A 17,956-nucleotide genomic window follows, 5' to 3' on the forward strand; every position below is an offset into this window, starting at 1 on the left:
ATAGGCTATCTTTTAACCTTTACTCCCTAGTGTGTTTCAAAGTCTTGGATCCTAAAATTTCCTACAATGCAACCAACAACACCTTTACTCACTATGTAGTAAATGTAGTTGGTGTAGTGTGTAGTACACGCAATCTTTCAGACCCACACCCTCAGTTTGTAATCAGACTTTCAGTTTTTATAGTCTCCATGCCTGAATTCAAATAGTCCTCATGACATCAACAGGACTATTTTTGTTAGACCTGACAAAACTCTTCCAGAGACAAATAAGACACTTTTCAATGGCATCTTTATCTACAAAGCCTCAGAGAGAACACTGTCTCTCACTGTTGCTTGGTAGAAAAGCCTGATCATGAATCAGACCTCTTTTTTCATGTATCAAAACAGCATTAATCCAATCTATTAAAGTCTTCTTTGTCTAGCAAATAACTATGAGATACTTAAGCTGTACCCAGCTTCTATCTGTGGTGATAGAGAGGAAATATAACTATAAATAGGTCTCTGCTGGGGCAGTGTGGAGCAGAAGAATGCTCTCACATACCTTCAGCTATGATATAACCAAACATATCATGTACTACTTTTCTACATCTGAGTCATTCTTCCTCAGCTTAAAGCCTGAATCATTACATTGATTTTGTCATTACAAATACATGATCTGCATTCCCTCTGATCTGACCATATATGATATTTTCTTTAGGAGTGATGCAGTATTAACAAATCATTTGTCAAATGTTTGTATAATTCCTGCATAGATGTGAGTATTACCTCATAAGGTACAGTGTACATCAAGGAAAATATACAGTTAAGTGGGTGGCACAAATATGGAGTTCCTCTTTGCAAACTCACAGCTCGTGAACCTAAGTGGCTGCACATTAATGACTCTCCTGCTCACCATAACCCTACAAGGAGACAGCTGGGCCAATCAGCACGTAGCACTGACGCCGACAGGCCACTCAGACAGCCAGATCAGACGCAGAGCCCGGTTGGCATTACCATCAGCTGTTCCACATGTTGAGGAGGCTCAGCTCACATACCAGCCGCGTGGTTCACAGACATATACTATGTTTTCATCTCCTTAACAAGACACCAGTGATGCTGTCCTGACTAGGTCATCATAGAGGGCCTTCTTAGTGGTTATGAGTGTAGCAGAAAGGTATGACATATGTGTTGCTTTTAGGCATCAGAAGAACAGAAATTGCAGTATTTTAAAACACTTATTGCTTTATAGTAACACTGTGTCTTGATCCTGACGTGTTATCTAAGGGGTATAAAGAAATTATACTGCCACACACATGCAAGCATACCTTTATGAAGTTACATATTTCAAAAGCTCACAAAATATGCTTTAATCTTTAAAAATGCAGAGTACTCATTATGGTGCTTTCAGAAATGGTATTAATATTAATGTTGCTTTATAAGATTAAACAATAAAATGAATACTCAGAATGAATACAGATTCCTATATAAGATCCCCCACACTTCCTCTTTTTTTGTTGAGAGCTATTGATAATGTTCCATCACATTATTGTCTCAACTTCTTTATTCCCTGCCAATATTTCATTAAACCTATGTCAGTGATGTGTTGTATCTGTAAAGATGCCCCATCCATGTATGTAAAACACACTTCTGGCTTGTTGATTTTTACTGGCAGCTCTTATTTGGACTTGTGTGAACCCCCGGCTCCGCCCCAGGTCCCTAGAACCAGTCCGGGTCTTATTTAAGGGGCTCTCCTCACTCTCAGCCTTTGTCCCAGTGGAAGCATCCATCTACAAGTGCACCTTGGTGAGTACATTTCACAGCCTGCTTCACTGTGTTCATCTGTGTCATTTGTGCTGTTCAATTTCCTGCATTTTGATACTCAGATCAATGAATGGATGCCGTAACTTCAGCTGATTAATGGTTTTCTCAGGTTGGGATTTCTAACTGAACTCGTGGATTATAGTTAAAACTGGAGTTACCAGCTATACTGGTTTGATTGCTGGGTGGATGTTGAAATTAACACTGTAATTATACGGTGATGTGATTTTCTGTGGTAAATATACTTCATGCTATGTTAAGAGTCTGTGGGAAAGCAGAGACAGATCTATGTATATCTCAAACAAAGCAGTGTTCAGCAGTGCTCAAAAACTCAGGAGAAGTTGGTCACATTCACTTAAGCTCCGATGAATGAAGTTGCAGGGGCACACCAGCCGCATAGTAAAACAAATGTTTCGCAGTGTGCAGACAGATGGGTGCTGCCTGGCTCTTTGACGACCTCTCTCAGACCTGAAATAGCAGGAGATCCATGTGTCAGTTGTTTCACTCGGTTAAGCACAGTGGGGGTGCTGAGCTTAAAATAGATGACAGGTCTCTCTGTTATGCCCCTTTTTGGTGCTACCTCAGCAGCTCTGAGAAGGCCCGGGAACAATCACGTCTGTGGAGATATGTTATCAGTAGATGTACAACAAGGCTAGGACCAAAATAGCATCCAAAGCCATGTCTTATTAGCTCTCTATAGATAGCACCCATTGAAGTGGGTTGTGTTAGTGTTTGAAAGTGATAATGCCTTAAGAACAGTTAAGAGAGTGTTGGCAGGCTGCGGATTACAGCTAATACATATAATAATCATGTGAGTGATTGATTGATTATGTCACTAACTCTTCCTGATACAGCAGGTGGGCACATCATTAGCCACTCCAAGTGTCTGTAATCGTTCAATTATAACAAGCCTTTGTGCTATGTATTCTATGTTGGGCAGTTTAGTCAGCTGTTCTTAACACCCAGCCTAAACCATCTCTCCTTGTGTTTTCACCCCCCCCCCCTCCCCCAAATTTTAGACCACCGCAGTAAAACCTAATCATGTGTGACGACGACGAGACTACCGCTCTTGTGTGCGACAACGGCTCTGGCTTGGTCAAGGCTGGATTTGCCGGAGATGACGCTCCCCGTGCTGTCTTCCCTTCCATTGTTGGAAGGCCCCGCCACCAGGTACGCTTAAATTTGTCACACAAAATCCTATACTTTATGTTATGAGTAACAAAAAGTAAGAGTAGCTTCATATATCTTATGTTGCTCTGATGCTTCTTCCCTCAGGGTGTGATGGTGGGTATGGGTCAGAAGGACAGCTATGTAGGTGACGAGGCCCAGAGCAAGAGGGGTATCCTGACTCTTAAGTACCCCATCGAGCATGGCATCATCACCAACTGGGATGATATGGAGAAGGTGTGTGTTGACAGTGAGATTCATTTACAACATTCATGGCAGCTCAAGCCGTCACATTCTTGAGAATTCACAGCCACCATCATAAAGGCTGCTTTATTTTTAGATTTGATGCTTTATTTAAAGACCTGGTTGTTATTTACTCAGTCAGTCCAGAGTTGCTTCCATCCTGACATCAGCTGTTGTTTTTGTCAGATCTGGCACCACACCTTTTACAATGAGCTGCGCGTTGCCCCCGAGGAGCACCCCACCCTGCTCACTGAGGCCCCCCTGAACCCCAAAGCCAACAGGGAGAAGATGACTCAGGTACATTTGAGTCAGTCTCTCTGCTCTGTTTTCACATACATGTTCTTGGTTTAAGACACACATTTGACATTTGACTTGCTTTTTCTTGCAGATCATGTTTGAGACCTTCAACGTTCCTGCCATGTATGTGGCCATCCAGGCTGTGCTGTCCCTGTATGCCTCTGGCCGTACCACCGGTCAGTACACTGCAGACTTTTTGCATGTGCCCAATTAAGTCTGTGGTCAATTATGCAACAATCTAAAATGAGAAGAAATTGCATCTCCTGCAAGGGAGACACTCCTCAGCATTGACACTCTGAATGTGCCAATCATCTGGATAGATTCCTGTCTCATTGTGAAGGGGAGGTGTTAATCCCTCTCCACCAGGGTGTATGCCCAGTGATGTCAACAGCATTGTATAGTTTATGATGTGAGACATAGCTGAAGAGGGCGGACTTGTATTTAACTGTTAACTGTCAGCCCTGTGCAGGCATTTATAGCTAACTGCTCCTTTTCTGCTGGCTAAAGGTATTGTGCTGGACTCTGGTGATGGTGTGACCCACAATGTCCCCATCTATGAGGGTTATGCTCTGCCACACGCCATCATGCGTCTGGATCTGGCCGGTCGTGACCTGACTGACTACCTGATGAAGATCCTGACTGAGCGTGGCTACTCCTTTGTCACAACTGGTAGGTCTATGCTTGCGTGATTATTTAGTTTAATGTGTATATGAGAGGTGTGCGAGTGTTGTTTCTCAATGCGTGAACTTTCTGCCCCTTAGCTGAGCGTGAGATCGTGCGTGACATCAAGGAGAAGCTGTGCTATGTGGCTCTTGACTTTGAGAATGAGATGGCCACCGCTGCCTCCTCTTCCTCTCTGGAAAAGAGCTATGAACTGCCCGACGGTCAGGTCATCACCATTGGTAACGAGCGTTTCCGTTGCCCAGAGACCCTCTTCCAGCCTTCTTTCATTGGTGAGTCATTGATTACATTTCTTTTTTTGTTCTGAGACATACAATATTTTGTCTCTGTGACAAAGCTCATCTGTTTTGCTTGTCCTCTACCAGGTATGGAGTCTGCTGGTATCCATGAGACCGCCTACAACAGCATCATGAAATGTGACATTGACATCCGTAAGGACCTGTACGCCAACAATGTGCTGTCTGGTGGTACCACCATGTACCCTGGTATTGCTGATCGTATGCAGAAGGAGATCACAGCCCTGGCCCCAAGCACCATGAAGATCAAGGTGAGAGAACTACAAATGTTATTAGTCATGAAGTTAATTTATCAAGTGAATCAACAATCAGTAAAACTTAAATTGTGTTTATTTCCTGCCTAGATCATTGCTCCACCTGAGAGGAAATACTCTGTCTGGATCGGTGGTTCCATCCTGGCTTCCCTGTCCACCTTCCAGCAGATGTGGATCAGCAAGCAGGAGTACGATGAGGCCGGCCCCTCCATTGTTCACAGGAAATGCTTCTAAACACACAATCAACCTCCTTTTGTCCATGCATTTGTACGTTGTTGTCTCCTGTATATATATGTGTATGTTCTATTGTAATAAAGATAAGCCCTTGTGAGAGTATCTCCTGTACTTTTTTTTTAACAGAAAGAAAATGTGAGCAGGGATTGGTGTGGCATTTTAGGTGCAGCTGGAAAATAAATTAGTGATAATTCGGAAGCATGTTCCAGGAAGGTGGTTTACAAAATCAAATATAAAACTTATATTTAGTTCATTTTGCAAATGAAGTTAGACAGCATGACTTTCTTTAAGCCAGAACAGAGGAACTTTGTGAAGCCAGTTTTAGGTTAAACCTTTTGCACAATACACAGTTGCTTCACAGTATTTGGTGTTGCAGTCCGTTGTATTATTTAATTTGGCGGTCCTATCTGCGAGGATTGGACCTGGACATCTTACATTTTCAGTCCATTGCAGTCCTCTCATTTAATTTTAAGGGAATATCGTTTAAAGGATACTGTTATATTTCATTTAATATGAGAAGGTGTACACAGAGATAAACCTCATGTGTCATTAAGTGCACAAAAACAGCCTGAGGGGAAATAATTAAGCTGATAATTAGAACCTAATCAAACCTTGGTGTATGGCTGTTAAAATGCACAGAACACGGTATGTGCAGTACAGTTGCATAATTGTGTATGTATGCGTTTACTATTTTAAAAGTGCGACTAATTCAAATTACAGAGTGAACCGGTTAACAAGAAGTGTCCAGTTGAACATTTATCTGGCTCAAAAGAAACCACCCCGCCCAGTGAGGCTGCGCTGGGTTATAAAACACACGCCCGAGGGAATGTTGTTCGCTTCCAGCCAATCAGAGCGCAGAGCGCAGGGAGCGCCGCTGTTTGAATGCTGTGCGGAAACAGACAGCCCCGCAACCGATCCGACGAGTGAGCCGCAGCACAATGCAGTTAGCTAGCTGAAGGATTTAACTTGGTGTATTTCGTGCATCTTAACGTCTCTGAAGAGGTAAACAGCAATTTTAAGTCGCCGACACCGAGAAGCTGTTTCGTGTTTTTGTTTTTTTTTTCTATTTAGGCTCGTTAATGAGCGAAAGTGACTTGCTAACCTAGCTGACTAACATTAGCTAGCTAACTGCATTGCAACCGGAGCATGAATTTACCTATGAAATAGCCGCTCCATAATGTATCGCTGGGCAAGTCTTTAACTTTGTAGTTGATTCTGTTGATGGTTTAGTTGGTAGACCGCCGTGGAAATCAAGCGTCTTGTGAGCTGTTAAAATCCACGAGAGGATGAGTTAGCACCAGAGGTTTGAAGGAAGTGATAAAGATCGAGAGGCTCGGGTCCGGACGGAGCTGAAACTGTCAGTTTAATTTCCTTACGGAAGAGAGTGAACGGATTGTTGCAAGGTTAATTTGAAAGTACAAGATAGACTGGTAAAATGAAAGTCATGGAGAAAAATGTGATGCGTTTAGTGGCCGTGCAGCACCTCCGCACAGCGTACGGAATAAAGACAAAGAACTGGAACAAAAACAAAGCAGCCAGCTGTAAATCGACAGTCACCAACTCGGTAAGTTTAAAGAAAACACATTACCAATGTATTGTACGATTAACTTGTGTTTCATTTGCAATGACTGTGAAACTTTGGACTGTTATTGCTCAAATCCACAAGAGTATCAGCCTTGGATATACTATTGTTTAGTCTAGTCTGTGGAGCCTAATTAGCATATTACTGAAAGCACGACCCCACTGATGAGACCCATTTGTTCGCATGCTGTTGTCACCCATGTCAGTCACTACAGACGCTTTGTTTGGCTGTTCCCGTGATTATTCACACCATAAATTTCCTTTCCAGCAATAGAAAACTAGGTCCAACAAGACACAAAAAAGGCAATGTTTTCTCCTAAATCTTTATGGCACTCGCTGTGATCTCTTTTGGACATTTAGAAAATGTATTCATGTGATTGAGACAGCGTAGTTTAAACTCTACAGGATATGCCATACTGAATTTACAAGCAATTCATTCGAAAATAACCACCGAAGACCCTGTTTCTTCCTGTATCCTGTACCCGTAATTGACTCACAGGAGTCACAAGATTTGTTGCAAGACTGACTTTTCAAATGAGCATTCAGCTTCTGCAGCTTCACCTTCCGTGGGGAGAAAAAAACAGCCCCAAACTTAAGCTCAGTGTGAAGAAAGAACTTAAATGAATGAAGTGATTGTGCTACACTGAAAAACACTGAGCACATTCAGATAATTGAGATCAAAAGCCAACATAAAGTGGGTTTTGCAGCTTTTACTGCTGTTCTCTTAAACATATTAATGTTTGGCATCCAGCCATTGCATGCAGCCATGAAAAATAGTAGAAACCAGAGTAGCCCCTGACATGTCACTTATTATTTTAATGAAAATGGAGAGATTTTTACATAGATCAATACATAAAGGCTATGATGCTGCTGATACGTTATTAATCAACAGCTAACAACTAATTCTGCCTCACTTTTTAAAATCTAAAATTGAGCAGAATTCATGTTTAATATTTTTTTTGTTTGATTGTTCCCCCAGACAAAGATTTTTGGGGTATCCCTGGAGAACTTACCGTACTATAATATGGAATGCGGGAGCGTGCCAAGGCAAGTGGCCATACCTATTTACTTGAGTTGGCAAGTTCTTTGAAGCCATCTCTACAATTTATACTGACATTTCTCTGCCTTCCTAGCTTTCTGGTTGACGCATGTATGAAGCTGCTGGCACATGTCGACACAGAGGGCCTGTTCAGAAAATCAGGCTCTGTCGTTCGCCTGAAAGCACTCAGGGTGAGTGATGGCTGAAGTTGACCTCGCTTTCATTGATGGAACTTGACCCAGGGGACCGTCTTAACACAGAGCTGTCTTCTGTCTGTCCAGGCAAAACTGGATGCGGGTGAGGAGTGCCTGTCCACTGCACTTCCCTGTGATGTAGCTGGTCTATTGAAGCAGTTCTTCAGGGAGCTGCCAGAGCCTGTGCTGCCCACAGAGCTGCAAGAGGCCTTCCTCAAGGCCCAGCAGCTCCCCACCGAGGAGGACAGGACGTCTGCCACCATGCTTCTGTCCTGTGTACTGCCCGACAGAAACCTTTGTGTTCTGCGTCACTTTTTCGACTTCCTCCATAATGTGTCTAAGAGGTGCTATAAATACCTTTAACTTAATTAGTTTATTGTTACATTTAGCATATTTTGTTTGGATTATTTACAGGCATCTATCAATCGTTTTAGATTAAAAAATAATAATAACAATTTATTCACGTTTAGTTTTCATATTTACTTAACTGTTTTTTCTTTTTCCTTGCTTAATCACAGGAGTGCAGAGAATAAAATGGATAGCAATAACTTGTCTGTGATATTGGCTCCTAACCTCCTTCACTCTGGAGATGGCACAGAGAAGATGAATGCCAACACTGAGAAGCGTCTCAAGCTACAGGCAGCTGTAGTACACTGCTTCATAGAGAATGCCCACAACTTCGGTAGGAGTTCAACCATATCACCTGCACCTTTTCTGTGCGTTGGTCTACACTGTTGCTTCAAACCACTAAAATGTTTGTTTGTTTGTGGCAGGTGTGTTACCACAGTTCCTTCTAGCAAAGGTTCCAGCCATGATGGGCTGTGAGGCAGGGGTTCTGTCCCCCACTCATGACGAGCTTGAGGAGCTGGACTTTAACTCAGGGATGAAAAGGAGACACAGGCGCAGCTTCGGAGGTAAGACTACATCATCGGAGATTTAATTTTCTGGTGAAAGTTATAACATGCAACTTCCTTCCATTGAGACAAAAAAACCTGCCTCTCAGCTGACCAGCTTTACTTTACATCCAGTTAAAAGCCACGACCCAGCTCAAAACAGCCCATTACTCATAGAGGCAGCAGTATTTTTGGAGTCCTGTATTGTAGAGGCTTATTTTGACGCAGCTTTAGACAGTCAATACTGTTTTAAATATTTTGGTTTGTCTCACATTTCAGATATGGTCAATGGTGCTCTGAATAAGATAAAAACTAATAGAACACCCACACATGCCACCCAGTCAGACAGTCTTGGTATGTACTGTGGTCAGATGAGATAACTGTATGTTGCTTGTCATGTGGCACGATGATTGTAATACACCTGCAATGTTCTTTAAAACGATAAGCTTGCTGTTCTTCAAACAAAAGCAAACTCTTTATTTCAAACAGAATTAAGCTTCTAAAATGCATAAATTGACTTTGATTAGCAGCTGCCTAGATAACAAACAATTGTTATTTAAATAGGAAATCATGCTTGTCTTTATCGGCTTTTGTTGTCTTTGCCTGCCTGCCTGTCATCTGCATGAATCTGCTAATTTCTCTCAGTGCATTGGCTCAAAATCATCTTTGGAATGATCTCAAATGTAAAAGAGCAAATACAACATATTCAGACATTAATTCTTTCGTGATTTTTGCCAGTCTTTTCTTCCGCAACGCCTGTGATTGCAACACCGACATCCAAGCGAAAGCTTCCTTCGGAATCCGGTCACTCTTTTGGATTCTCAAACAAGAAACGTAGATCTGTCAAAAAGAACCTTGGGATAGATTTACTTCCCAATACATTGTTCAGCGGAGTCTCCACTCCTGGATCAGGTAGTGATGAAGGTTTGATCAAATGGGCATCAACTATTCTGTTATCTCTAAAGCTTGTGGTTAAGTTAGCGTGTTTTTTTCCTTTTATATATTCTAGCGTACAGTGCCTCAGGGGTCTTGGACTCCTCCCAGAATGCCCTGTCCTCAGCAGGGAGGTCCAGAAGGCAGCCAGCTACCTCTGTAAGAAGGAAGAGTCGACGACTTAGTAACAGACATGCTGTCAGCAGGTACGCACTTTCTTTGTCTCACTGGGAGATTTGACATAAGTGATGCCATAAAATGCACAGTGCCACACAACCATGTATTTTCCACAGGTCCTGCATTTCTCTTTTAAAAGGTTAATTTAAAGAGAGATGAGACTTGGGAAAATATTAGCCTAAAAGCTATTGGGTATTCTTGACTTACCTTAATGATATTTGAATTCATTTCCTTTTCAGAGTTGAATCTGGAAAAGCTGGCTGCTTTTCTCCTAAAGTCGGCAAAAAAGAAGCACCACGCAAGTCTCTGCGCTTACGTTTTAGCCTGGGGAAGAGCAGCAAAGAGGCTGTAAGTGTGGTTGCCCGATAGACTTCACATTCCACTTCTGTGGTTCACAGATAAACGGTGAAAGACAGTGTGACCAAGTGCATTCAGGCATTTTCTGCAGTTAATTATACTAAAATTAAATAATGCGTTTGCACTTAGGGTGTGATGTTTAGGTAAACTGGTGCACAGTAGCACTTTCTTATTGTGTGACATTCAACGTTTACTTTTAGTAGCTAACACATTTAACTAACGTATGCATGGGTGTGAAAACAAATCTGTTTTTTCAGAACTTCTACATTTGTAATATTAAGATAAATGAGTTGTGTTCATACTTGTATGGTACAAAGTCATAGGATATTTCAGTGCTTTCAAGTGTTAAGCACTCAGGTGAAAGAATGTTATTATATACTATAAAGTATATACAGAGACAATATTGTAACCTGTTTTGGGTTCAGTGGGTGAACTGTTAAAGGTTTAAGGTGCGTAACTTTCTAATGCTCTATAGTTATATGTATATTCTTGCCTTTAATAAAAAGTTGTTGACCAACACATCCAATATCTTGTTTCTTCTGAGTGATTTTTATCATCCTCTGAAGAACTAACCACAAAAGTCATGGAATTAACATATTAATGGTAACATTTTGGGTAACATCTGCAGGGTCCTTTTTAACAAAAATAATAATCTAAAGCTTAACCCTCCTTGAACTTTCTTTCATCTTTCATTTCTCATTCCATGGTGGTGATAAAGGGATCTGAGTCCATTGGCTGGCGACTTGCCACTCAGGAGAGCACCACCAGTTTTCGTTTCACCAAAGAGACAGAGTTCAGTCCATCAGTTCTCCCTAGAAAAACTGAAAGCAAGAGTAAGTATCCACTAAGGAAACTAAAATTGTTCCTAATTGAAACTTTTTTCATTCCACTGTAATGTCATAAAGTACAAAAAAGGGTACACTGTAGTTGTTTTGAGTTAAAATATTTGTTAATGTCCCACTTGTTTTCATAGGCACCAAGCACATCAGTAAGTCTGAGGACAACTTGCTGACCCCCCAGTGTGGCACAAGTGCCCACCAGACCTCATGGAGTGGGGAGACCCCTGTAGGAGCCCAGGCTTTCAGCGGAGGGTCTTTCACAGATACGCCCATGAACATGTGCCTGAAGAGCAACTACATGTCGGAGCCAGCAATTGTCGTATCCAAGTCCCCAGCTATGAGCAGCCTTCCCAAGAAGCTGTGTTGTGCTTCCAGCGCCGAGAGCCTTGAGAGTGAGAGCTCACTGATCACTGAACCCCCGAGCCAAACCGGTTGCACCCTGCTGAATATCAAGAAGGCCGTCACAGAGTCGGGCAGAGACGTCCAGGCTGTTGTACAGAACTCCTTTACTGGAGCAAATAAGGCAGAGTCATCAGACAACGTCCTAGTCGCTCCACCGGGGACTCCTCCAGTCAAAGTTTCGTTTGTGGACACTCAAGCCTCCAGTTTCCCAACGCAGCAGAGCCTTCTGGCTAGTGAACAGAACCTTACCTTTGGCCAGATTGAAATTGCGGCTTTGTCTCCTTTGCATATTGATAGTATCATATTTGAATCTGGTGCATACTGTAGTCCAGCAGTAAAGGCTTATAAAAGTTCTCTTAGTGCAGCTCCGATCAGTAGCCTTAACAGCTCCATGGTGGGAGACAGCGAAAGTGAGGCAGAGCAGGTGAACTGCAGCAGGCTGATCGATGCACTGGACATCCAGAGTCCTGCTCACTTCACACTGGGTGTCACTTCTGGGCAACAGTCCACTCCATACAAGCTGGGCCTTGAACCCAAGCATGAGCTTGGTACACCTCCAAGAGTTGGTACTGAAATCAGCACGGTACATGAAAAAGATTACTTTTCCCCAGAGATTGGTACCAAAGCTCAAAACCAACAACCCCTCTCCCCATGCAGCTGGCAGACTGAAAAGTACCGGGTGGCGGATCACATTCAACACTTCAACAAGCTCACCCTTCATTCTCCCAGAGGCTCCAAGGCCAAACACATCAGGTCACCTCTCAAGTTCCAGCGCACCCCTGTACGTCAGACTGTCCGCAGGATGAACTCTCTTCTGGAAGATAGCAGGAGACCCACAAGAACTGCAAAACTCACCCCCAGCCCGAGCACTCAAGTGGTGAAGGCAGTGAGCCTGGAGAGCGGCCTCTCCCCTCACCCACAGCTTCAGCCTCGCCAAGGTGAGCCACAAGTGGGACGGGCCCGCAGCATGTGCCCCATCAAGAAACCACCTCCAGTCCCACCCAAAAAGCCAAGCACCTTGGCCCGTAAACCCAAGCCCTGTGCTTTAGGCGACGTGACCAACAAGGTCCAGCCAAAGACCAAAGTGGACTCTTGTGTCCCTGATCCATCAGGGGCTCAGAAGCCTCTTGTGCAGCAGGTTACAGAGAAAGACATGAACCATTACAGGGGTTCACCCAGAAACCCTCTCAACCAAGCACGCCTGCTGTCTGCCACCAAGCCTGTAGATTTATAGTTCTTATTCCTTTTGCCTTTTCTGTTTCCCCTTACTATGCAGATCTCTGTCTGGTAAAAGTACATGACATTAAACATTCCAACTTATTTTCAGGGTTTTAATTTATTTTTAGTTACAGTAGGTGCTGTTTGTGTTGTGTAAGGTTCTTATTGGGAGATGTCAAAATGCCTTATTTGTTTTACTCTAGTAAAACAGGTTTAGAAAACAAATATTGACACATATCAGCCAACAAGATTATGTTAATTAGAGATTAGACTGTAGTGTTGAGGCCAAATGATGTGATGTGATTGATGGTATGACTGGAAATATTTTGATCAAGTCTTATGCTTTTATTTATGCATTTTGTATCTAATCCTTAGGTAGATGTTTACTGTTCACTGATATTGAAGATGTCTTTTATTACAGAACATTGCCTCACTGTTTTTGTCATGAAAAGAGAACATGCACCTTTTGTTGGGTTTTATGAAAGAAAAACAAAAGCCAAGCAGTATTGATCAAATCATCTGTCTGTTGCAGTCCATTGATTTCAACACCATCAAACAGTACAATGCTTTGCCATGTGAACTGCTTCAGAGCAATAAAATCAAACAACTTATGTAACTTTCTGTTTGGTGAGCTCATCTGTTTGGAGAAATTATTGGCATTTGTTGGAGCCACAAGGGGGCGTCCTACAATCACTTCTCAGAGCAGAGCAGACTGACATGTTCAGTCACACTGTCACAGGGCTCGGGGGTTGATTTTTTTTTTTTTTCCATCACCATGAATGTGAAATGACTGCAGACTGGAAATAATGTACTCCTTAACTGTTTTTTCAGCATTCCTTTGAACAGAATTGGTTCTGGCACATTTGAAAAAGTTTAATTAGCATCTCTGGAGATTCCTTCACAATGTGGACATCTGGACTAACAGAGGAAAATAAACTCCCTGCTACTAGTTAAAAGGGTCAGTGCACTATGTCAACCATCTTAAAACTTATGTTGACATGAAAGAAGTTGGCTTTTTATTTTTATTTTTTTCATGTAAAGAATCTGAAAAGTTTCAAGTGATGGGGTGAAGGTCAAAATCATCCCTTGAGATTTCTTCTTCTCAGCCCGTCGGGAGGCTCTCCTGCTCTCCCTGTCTGTCCGTCCCTGCTCTCAGGTCACATACAGCAGACTACATAATGCTGTGTGAAGTAGAGGAGCTCATGGCGTGAAAAGATGATGCAGTGTTCGGTCACCACGTTTTTATACTTCTCTGAAACAGCAGGAATTATATAAATATTTATCGGGGAAATCCAGCAAGGGACGATGTTTAAATTAGAGGTTAATAAAAGTGCGGGGACATTTGATGTTTGGAGTGAAGGTTGTACTCCTGAGCCAACGGCATTGTGGGTACTAGAGTTTAACTTTCCAGATTATCGTAAACGGTTCAAACAAATCCGTTTTTCCACTTATCTCTAATTTAAAAAAAAAATGTTTTAGTTCTCTTCCTTATATAAGTGTAACAGATGGCTTCACATTCATTGTAATAAAACATTTAATAATGTTTTATAGGCCTTAATCCACTGATTTTGATTTGCCAGGTTGTGAAAAAGCAGGTTAGCCGCTGTTCGTTGTACTTCAGCTGGACTCTTTTCTTTTTGATCGTTATTTAGTTTATGAAGCAGAGACTCTGGTGGAACATTAACCTTGTAAAATATCAGAATTACCAGTTTACAATGTTAGGTTTATTTATTTAAGAGAAAGTGCAAGTATTTATTAACAAATTACCAACATTTCGACCTGCCTTATAACCAAACAGAGAGGTTAAGTGTGATCCAGAGGGGTTTTCCACAACCTGGCAACCGCAAAAAAATACTCTTGTTAGTGGCTTTAACTGGTTTATAAAGACTTGGTAAATGCTAAATAGTCAACAAAAATACTGTTCGTTACAATTTATAGTGCTTCATTAGAAAGCAATATCAATAAAAAAATAAAAGGACTGACTTCACGGATAACTCATTTGCGGAGCAGCCTAATTACTTTTTGCGTAAGGAAACGTGCAATGGAAGCGTAAATCCGCGAAATCCCCAATCTTCTGTTCGTAAGCAGAGGATGTCCCTTTTTATTTATTACGCAAATACGAGTCTAGTTTCCGTCGAGCCTGTGTGTGCTTCAGAAAGGCCTGAAACAATGACTTCATGAAAGGAGACAGCGTCTCAGCGAAATCACTTGTGCTCATTATTTAAATGAAGGTTTGAGAACAGCAGCCGATGAGCGCTGGCTCAGTGATGTCTGTCTATAATAAGTCCGCCCCGACTGTAAATGCTGTCTGCGCTGAGGATTCACAGGTGTGCTGTAATGTGACCGTCACCTTTTCTGACTGAGTTCACTCTCAGATCTGCTCGCCTGTCCGTGTTTCTGCTCGACGCCCCGTTTCAGTTTTAAAATGCTGATATATTGCACAGTATTATCACCACGCTCCTTGTGATGGAAAAAAAAAAAAAAAAAAAATTCAACTGTTTTACTTTTTCCATGTGCGCATAAACTTCAGGTCTGTCCGCTCTCAGCTCGCCCCCTCCTCCTCCTCCTCCTCCTCCTCCTCCCCTGCCTGCCCTCGCTGTTTCTCGGTTGTCTGTTTCCTTGAAGCGAGTTCAGAGAAGTGTTGAGGGGGCGGATAGTTTTGATTTTCTCTACATCGTGCTTAGCCAATAATGTAGAGGGAACTGTTGTGCACATCTCAGCTGGCAGACATTTAAAAGGGAGACAGTCCGGCGCTGGAGCAATTTGTATTAAACCCCCCTGGCCCCTGTCTATGGAGCGGTTAGTCTCCCACCCATCCACAGTCCCACCAGTGTACAGTCGACAGCAGTAGGTGCCTATCACCTCGAAAGGTGCCTTAGAGGACTGACAGGATCAGATCATTGCGCTTGTTGCAGCGGAGGCTCGAACAGGTGAGTGAATTTGGACTATTTCTGATCGCAAGATCCACGCTGCTTCCTTTTTAAAAAAAAAACAAACAAAAACAAAACTGTGTTTAGGTTTATTGATTACAGAAATGACAAGACTAACTGCTTGTTATCCACTGTTGTACATGTGTGGATGCGTAGTTGGTTTATTAAACATATGAGGTAGCTTTTGCTTTGGCTAAATATGGTAGTATTCTTTTGCGTAATAGATACTGTGCAGCTAAAAACATGTGAGCATAATTGTAATTATATATTTATATTTCTTCCTCAGATATCTAGACTGAGGTAATGCAGCTACATGGTGATTTTGTTTTTGAGCTTCAGCTTTGTTTTGCATGTGGTTAAAAGAAAGAAAAGAGCTCTTGTGCGTTTTTACGCAGCGTAAAAGCTTTGACAGCTGCGCCTAACCCGTCCCGAGTTGAAACGGTGTAGGTGATGAATTATTTTCTCCTTCTCCCAAAGGATGGCCAGCTCGACGCGTATCTTTTGCAGTATGGTTTTCATCATTGGGCTGATATCCTCTCCCGTGGATTCAAAAAGAAATCGAGGTTCACAAGGCGCCATTCCTCATCCTGACAAAAACAACCCAAACGAATCGGAGCAGCAACCGCAGCCTCCGCAGGCGGGCTCCGGGTCCCGCCAGAGGCAGGGCTCATCCTCACCGGCCGATGAGGTGCTGGAGTCCAGCCAGGAAGCTTTGCATGTGACGGAGCGCCAGTATTTGAAACGGGACTGGTGCAAGACGCAGCCGCTTAAACAGACCATCCACGAGGAGGGCTGCGTCAGCCGCACCATCATCAACCGATTCTGCTACGGACAGTGCAACTCCTTCTACATCCCCAGGCACATCCGCAGGGAGGAGGGTGCCTTCCAGTCCTGCTCGTTTTGCAAGCCGAAGCGTTTTACCACCATGACCTTTACTTTGAACTGTCCGGACCAGCAGCCACCCACCAAGAAGAAACGCATCCAGCGCGTCAAACAGTGCCGCTGCATATCCATAGACCTGGACTAAAAAAACACACAGAAATGTGTTGTGTGTTTTCCCTACACTTATTGTTCACGGGCAGGACTGTTGGTAGAAAAAAAAAAGAGAGGCTGACTCACAGCCAAGAGCACGTGTCTGTTTCCATCTGGGGATATGCTCCGCGAACACGACTTTAAGGCTGCCCACATGTACTACATGATTCTCTTCTTGCACAACGTGTGAAAAAAAAAAAAAATATGGACATGCAACTCATAAACCCATGTTGAACTGCTATTAACATTTTACTCCTCACCAGTTTGCCAAGTTTGAAAACAAGCATCACTGCACGGGAACGCTGACTTGGAATGGGCACGTTTTTACGCACGGCTTCCTCATCCCAGTAGGACTGCATAACCCCCGGTTTATTTAACAAGTCACTGCTCCAAACCTTCATTGTGACAGGAACACCTTCCTGTACAATTTTGTATTTTTTTTTTTTTTAATGTTTATCAAACTGGATGTTTCCACTGTGTGGAATTTGATGGATGGGTGGCGATATTTGTAAATGGAAAATGTGATTTTAGTTCGATATTCCAAGAATCCTTGGGTTAGCCTGATCGATATCTGTGAATTTCGAAGTCCATCAGTAAGGATTTTTTTTTTTTTTTTTTTTTTTTTTTTTTGTAAGCTGGTTGCCTACTCAGATGTAGAGACAGTAGGCTTCTTTTTTTTTTTTAGTAAAAACCGACAATGTACAGTGATGGTTTATACACTATAGAGATTAAATAGTTGTAAATGTAAAGCCATCGTTGATGTAACCGGTTTGTTTATTCCTTTGATTAAATTATCCATGAAAACATTAAAATAAAGGGATGCTGGAATACTGTGCATATTATTTACAACTTCACAGCTGTTAAAACTAAATGTGAACTTCTCCCTGATCTCATGCATGGAGCCAACATCTCGCTGAGACTTTCACACTCAGAACTTGGAATAAATATCACCGTAAAAATAATCGCTTTTATGAGGAAAGATGTGGTTACCTCTTCCAATTATCCACTGAAATGATATCATTTAACTTCATTGCGTTGTTAAAATGCAAATGATGAGGGATTTTCTGCATAAACTTGACCAATCCAACATTTAATTAATAGGTATCAAATGTTGGATTCTTTTTTAACGAAAGGCATTATTCTTCTTCAGCCACCCATAATGAATTATATATGTTCTAAGCCACAATCTGTGTGATTATTTAGGTGTTTGAATAATGACTGTTGGCATTTTTAGTGTAACAGCAAACAGGCTAAAACATTGTAATACCGTCCATCTCATTTAATTTCACATTTCTAAAATCTTACTTCTCTTAAAACAAACTTCCAACAGCATAACACATTCCTTATGTTAACAAAGCTAATGACTTTGTTTCCAGAGTTTTCCAGGAACAGG

The 17,956-nt window shown here is 42.2% G+C and overlaps 3 protein-coding genes across 4 annotated transcripts; all 3 read left to right on the forward strand.

Annotated features, from left to right (window-relative positions):
* The first annotated feature begins 1,638 nt into the window (after positions 1 to 1,638).
* On the forward strand, positions 1,639 to 5,070 carry LOC139632541 (actin, alpha cardiac muscle). Its single transcript, XM_071497469.1, has 9 exons — positions 1,639 to 1,781; positions 2,816 to 2,966; positions 3,072 to 3,200; positions 3,393 to 3,503; positions 3,595 to 3,679; positions 4,011 to 4,172; positions 4,265 to 4,456; positions 4,550 to 4,731; positions 4,825 to 5,070. Exons 2-9 carry the CDS (start codon positions 2,838 to 2,840, stop codon positions 4,966 to 4,968), a joined length of 1,134 nt encoding a protein of 377 aa, XP_071353570.1. The 5' UTR covers positions 1,639 to 1,781; positions 2,816 to 2,837; the 3' UTR covers positions 4,969 to 5,070.
* A 765-nt stretch (positions 5,071 to 5,835) lies between these two features.
* On the forward strand, positions 5,836 to 13,217 carry arhgap11a (Rho GTPase activating protein 11A). Of its 2 annotated transcripts, XM_071497884.1 has the most exons (12): positions 5,836 to 6,532; positions 7,529 to 7,596; positions 7,683 to 7,779; positions 7,870 to 8,126; positions 8,301 to 8,464; positions 8,556 to 8,696; positions 8,955 to 9,029; positions 9,414 to 9,587; positions 9,685 to 9,814; positions 10,025 to 10,133; positions 10,861 to 10,975; positions 11,116 to 13,217. In XM_071497884.1, the coding sequence occupies exons 1-12, from the start codon at positions 6,404 to 6,406 to the stop codon at positions 12,615 to 12,617; spliced, it is 2,961 nt and encodes a 986-aa protein (XP_071353985.1). In that variant the 5' UTR covers positions 5,836 to 6,403; the 3' UTR covers positions 12,618 to 13,217. The 2 variants fall into 2 exon arrangements, with proteins under 2 accessions (XP_071353985.1, XP_071353987.1); XM_071497886.1 differs by lacking the exon at positions 8,955 to 9,029 and having other exon boundaries at positions 5,837 to 6,532.
* Positions 13,218 to 13,564: 347 nt separating this feature from the next.
* On the forward strand, positions 13,565 to 17,391 carry grem1b (gremlin 1b). The gene is made up of 2 exons (XM_071497887.1): positions 13,565 to 15,531; positions 16,009 to 17,391. Exon 2 carries the CDS (start codon positions 16,010 to 16,012, stop codon positions 16,556 to 16,558), a length of 549 nt encoding a protein of 182 aa, XP_071353988.1. The 5' UTR covers positions 13,565 to 15,531; position 16,009; the 3' UTR covers positions 16,559 to 17,391.
* The last annotated feature ends 565 nt before the right edge of the window (positions 17,392 to 17,956 follow it).

Source organism: Trachinotus anak, unplaced genomic scaffold (assembly GCF_046630095.1).
Source record: "Trachinotus anak isolate AG129_WGS33_773 ecotype Australia unplaced genomic scaffold, CSIRO_AGI_Tana_v1 ptg000015l, whole genome shotgun sequence".
Classification (NCBI taxonomy): Eukaryota; Metazoa; Chordata; class Actinopteri; order Carangiformes; family Carangidae; genus Trachinotus; species Trachinotus anak.

Bases quoted from the DNA above. Each gene is read 5' to 3' on its own strand.
- LOC139632541 (XM_071497469.1), top strand. From the start codon at position 2,838: ATGTGTGACGACGACGAGACTACCGCTCTTGTGTGCGACAACGGCTCT. The intron at 3,504-3,594 runs GTACATTTGAGT...TTTTTCTTGCAG, and splicing joins ACAGGGAGAAGATGACTCAG to ATCATGTTTGAGACCTTCAA. The intron at 4,732-4,824 runs GTGAGAGAACTA...TTTCCTGCCTAG, and splicing joins CAAGCACCATGAAGATCAAG to ATCATTGCTCCACCTGAGAG.
- arhgap11a (XM_071497884.1), top strand. From the start codon at position 6,404: ATGAAAGTCATGGAGAAAAATGTGATGCGTTTAGTGGCCGTGCAGCAC. The intron at 6,533-7,528 runs GTAAGTTTAAAG...TTGTTCCCCCAG, and splicing joins AATCGACAGTCACCAACTCG to ACAAAGATTTTTGGGGTATC. The intron at 7,597-7,682 runs GCAAGTGGCCAT...CTGCCTTCCTAG, and splicing joins GAATGCGGGAGCGTGCCAAG to CTTTCTGGTTGACGCATGTA.
- grem1b (XM_071497887.1), top strand. From the start codon at position 16,010: ATGGCCAGCTCGACGCGTATCTTTTGCAGTATGGTTTTCATCATTGGG.